Genomic DNA, 3,559 nt, shown 5'->3' with positions numbered 1-3,559 from the left:
TGAGGAGGAGTCTTACTCCCTAGTTAGTGTCCTTTCCAGCCTAGTGTTTGTCAATGTCTTGAAATCTGGCTCATAATCCTCATCCTTAGACTTCCCAGTTGTTCCTCCCAGTCTCCTGCTCTAGCATGGGCAGGGCCATAATCCCCTGAAATTCCTTACACATATCGGGCCATGTGCAGATGTTTCCTTCTCAAAACAAGACCTAACTATTAAAATCTGATCTTATACTGAGCTTTGAAATCTGCCTGTTATTTCTGCTGAGTGACCAACCACCCCTTTCTCCACCCACAGAGGAAGTGTAAGAATTGCGGAGCCTTTGGGCACACAGCAAGAAGTAAGAGGTGCCCCATAAAGTGCTGGAGTAGGGTTGTAGTGCCCAAAGCCTTGGACTCAAAAAAGATGAAGGAGAACATGGAGGCAAAGAAACCCCAGGAGCCTAAGACTCTTTGGCCCTTTAACAACTTGGAAAGAGAGAAGGAACAAAGACAAAGGTGAGGAACATGGAAAGTCCTTGTGTATTGAAAGAGATGATGTGTTTTCATCTCTATGTTGTGTGTCCTGCCATCAGGGTAACTGGAGAGAAATAGGACAGGGTAACTGGAGAGAAATAGCCAAGGCCTGAATATGCTCCCGGATAATCACTAAGGGGATGGGCCAGGGTAAATCTTGGAGCTTTGAACATGGCAGGGACAATACAACAGAATGTAGCTTACAGTAGAGAATGGACAAAATGTGGGGGTTGAATGGGTTGTAGGATGAATCTGAGATGAGGGACTGGGCAGCCTTGGAAAAGATCACAGTGATTCAATACCTCCCTCATCCCAAAACAATAGGACTGGGACCCCAGAATTCTTATCTTATGTTGGGAGAGTAACCTGGGGTGTGTCCTCTTAACACGTTTTTCTTTTTCCCATCAGGCAAGGAGAGTATGACAGAAAAGCTCTACTCCAGAAATTTCCCGAGAGACCCGAAGGGAAGCAGCAGCAAAATTGGAAGGAATCGACAGAATCTTGTGACTACTTAAGGGTGAGTCAAGCAGGTTCCCTTCTCTATTTCTCTTCTGTGTAAGCGAATTTTTCTTCACTCTCATGCCCCTTCTGTGCCAAGAGGTTTTAAAATTCTGTTCTGGCCAATAGAATTTCAAATTTTTGTATGCATTTTGGATGCCATTTTCCCTTTGTTTTTGTAATATTTCTTGTGTGCCTACCAAAAACATGCTAGTGGGAGCATTTTGTGCATAGGTATAAGTGATTTAGTCAGATGCCTTCCAAGAGGTAGACTCCTACATGGGAAAATATGCATCTTTTAAGTTGCGTTACATATTTCCAAATATCTCTTGAAAACACATTAGCCATCCATCTGCCTTCAAAAGAACTTTAGCCATGTCCACCCCATAGAAGTCTGTAGGAAAGGGCTTGTTCCACGTCATTAAGCAAGATACGATAGTACAAAAGTTGATAGTTTTCAGTGTGATGGGAACAATGTATCTAGCTGATATTGCAGCTTATTTTCCCTGAGCCTAACTGAGGTTGGGTAGCTCTTCATATACAAAGAGACTGCCTGTATTTCTTCCACTGTTAGAGAAAATTCGATGACTTCCATGGCTTTATGTTGGTTGATTTTTCTTTTCCACTTGACTTGGAGGAAATCCTAATCTATGTCCTGCGGTGTCCTCTCCCACAGCATCCTTGCAGGCCCATGCCCGTTCACACTACCAAGATGCGATCTGTCCTGGACCCTTCTCTCAGGAACTGGCCACCTGTAAGGAAACCTGACCAGAAATCCATCTTCCCTGAAAGGTCTCCTATCCAAGATCACGATCCAAGCTTCTTCTCATCTCATGGACAAACTAAAGAAGAGGTGGATATCACTGGCTCTTCTCAGCCAGCAACCAAACACTTTGGCCAGGACTCTACCACCATGGCCAAGACAACAGACAACAGATGTGATGCTTGTGCTTATTATGTTTCCCAACCGGCCTCAAAAACCCTTGCCCTGGGCCATGTCCTCAGCCCCAAGGCACAAGCCCAGGGTCCTGATAGGATCTCAAAATCCAGTCCACACTCTTCCAGAGGTAGAAGGGGCCAGGACGCTCCACTCAGCATTCAGGCACCAGGAAAGAGATCTGCCCAGACCCCCGAACAGAACTGCTTGAATCCTGCAAAGAAAGCAAAACTCACAACCCTCCAGATTGTGCAACAGAGCAGAAAGAGACCTGATGTGGGAGCTGGCCAGCCTCTCTCCAATTCAACTGAATTTGGACCCAACGGGCCACCCCAAGGCACTGGGATGACTGATCTCCAGCCGCCACACAGTAGACCTCAACTGAATACTGTTGAAACCAGCCCTGTTCTTTCACCCCCACTTTCTAGCTCTGTTCCCCGCCAGCCACTCAGAATTGTCTTCACAAGAATGGAAAATGGACAGTGGAGCTCCAGGTTCAGAACATCTCCCACCTCTCTCCCTCCTGAGTAGCCTACACCTGTTGTAGGGAGCCCTTAGGTTCTTGAGAATTGTGAGAGACACAGTTCGCGGATTCTAGTGAGGCTTCTGGCCTCCTTTTAAGGGGAGTGACTGGGAGTGAGACCTCTATGGTAGGGACCCTCAGCCTTAAGCCTCACATGAATGGATTGTGACTAAATGAGCACAGAGGGGAAAGATGCAGAGAACAGGGTGTATTTGTTGAATCACATCCTCAGATGTGGTGGGAGTGCAATGGTGGACTCTCAGGTATTGTCAAAAGACAGACATGCCTAGACTGCCTATTTTAATTTTGCATATTAAGTTGTATATAATATGGACCTTATGCAACAGGCCTATGGTAGTTGTTGTAATTTAGTTATTTTGATAGGAACTAAGTCAACATGGGAGTAAATATTCAAGTATACTGTCACTGGAAGCTATGTAATTCATTGTATTTGGTGTGAAAGTGAGTAAGTTTTGGAAAGACTTAAAGAACCCATCAGTGGGATCTGTCTGATTTAAGCAGCGCCCTGTACTGAGGCTAAGGTTTTGAGTCTGTGGGAATGTTTAAGTGGAAACCAGCATTGGGAATATTCTATTGATCTTTTTTGTTATTTACATTTACTGGAAAGTCGTATTGTAAATTTTCTTCAATGTTAATAAAACGTTCACTATTATGACATTTTGTGTAGGTATTTTTATTTGCACATAATCTAAACCCCAAAGGTCCATATAGATATGCATTAGTTTGATTATCTGAATAGTAAGAAGAACTTTAATGCACACAGTTTATTCCTGGACCTAGAATTTGCTAGAAATATGCATTTTCAGGTGCATCCCAGCCCTACTGCATCAAAATAGCAATATTCTCAATTGATTCATGTGCAGTGAAGTTGTTAAGCATTTCATTTAACCTGGATCCAGAATCAATGCCCATGGAAACAGCAGCCAAGAACTGAGACGACACATTGTATTGGAGAAATATGCTGCAAATGACCTCTTGAAAGTGTTAAAAAACAAAAATGTCCCTTTGAGGACTAAGGTGCACCTGACCCAAGCCATGGTGCTTCAATCATCTCACATGCATGGGAAAGCT

At 43.9% G+C, this 3,559-nt stretch overlaps 1 protein-coding gene across 1 annotated transcript; it reads left to right on the top strand.

Annotated features, from left to right (window-relative positions):
• The first annotated feature begins 411 nt into the window (after positions 1–411).
• LOC104847299 (protein FAM90A27P-like) lies at positions 412–2,475 on the top strand. The gene is made up of 3 exons (XM_064274178.1): positions 412–491; positions 918–1,026; positions 1,684–2,475. Exons 1-3 carry the CDS (start codon positions 412–414, stop codon positions 2,473–2,475), a joined length of 981 nt encoding a protein of 326 aa, XP_064130248.1.
• Positions 2,476–3,559: the final 1,084 nt, after the last annotated feature.

Source organism: Loxodonta africana, chromosome 21 (genome assembly GCF_030014295.1).
Source record: "Loxodonta africana isolate mLoxAfr1 chromosome 21, mLoxAfr1.hap2, whole genome shotgun sequence".
NCBI classification, from domain to species: Eukaryota; Metazoa; Chordata; class Mammalia; order Proboscidea; family Elephantidae; genus Loxodonta; species Loxodonta africana.
Note: the sequence above shows the minus strand (reverse complement) of the source record. Positions and strands in the feature narration are given on the sequence as shown.

Excerpts from the sequence above, each read along its gene's own strand:
- LOC104847299 (XM_064274178.1), top strand. The coding sequence starts at position 412 with ATGGAGGCAAAGAAACCCCAGGAGCCTAAGACTCTTTGGCCCTTTAAC. Across the intron at positions 492-917 it reads GAGAAGGAACAAAGACAAAG|GCAAGGAGAGTATGACAGAA; the intron begins GTGAGGAACATG and ends TTTTCCCATCAG. Across the intron at positions 1,027-1,683 it reads AATCTTGTGACTACTTAAGG|CATCCTTGCAGGCCCATGCC; the intron begins GTGAGTCAAGCA and ends CCTCTCCCACAG.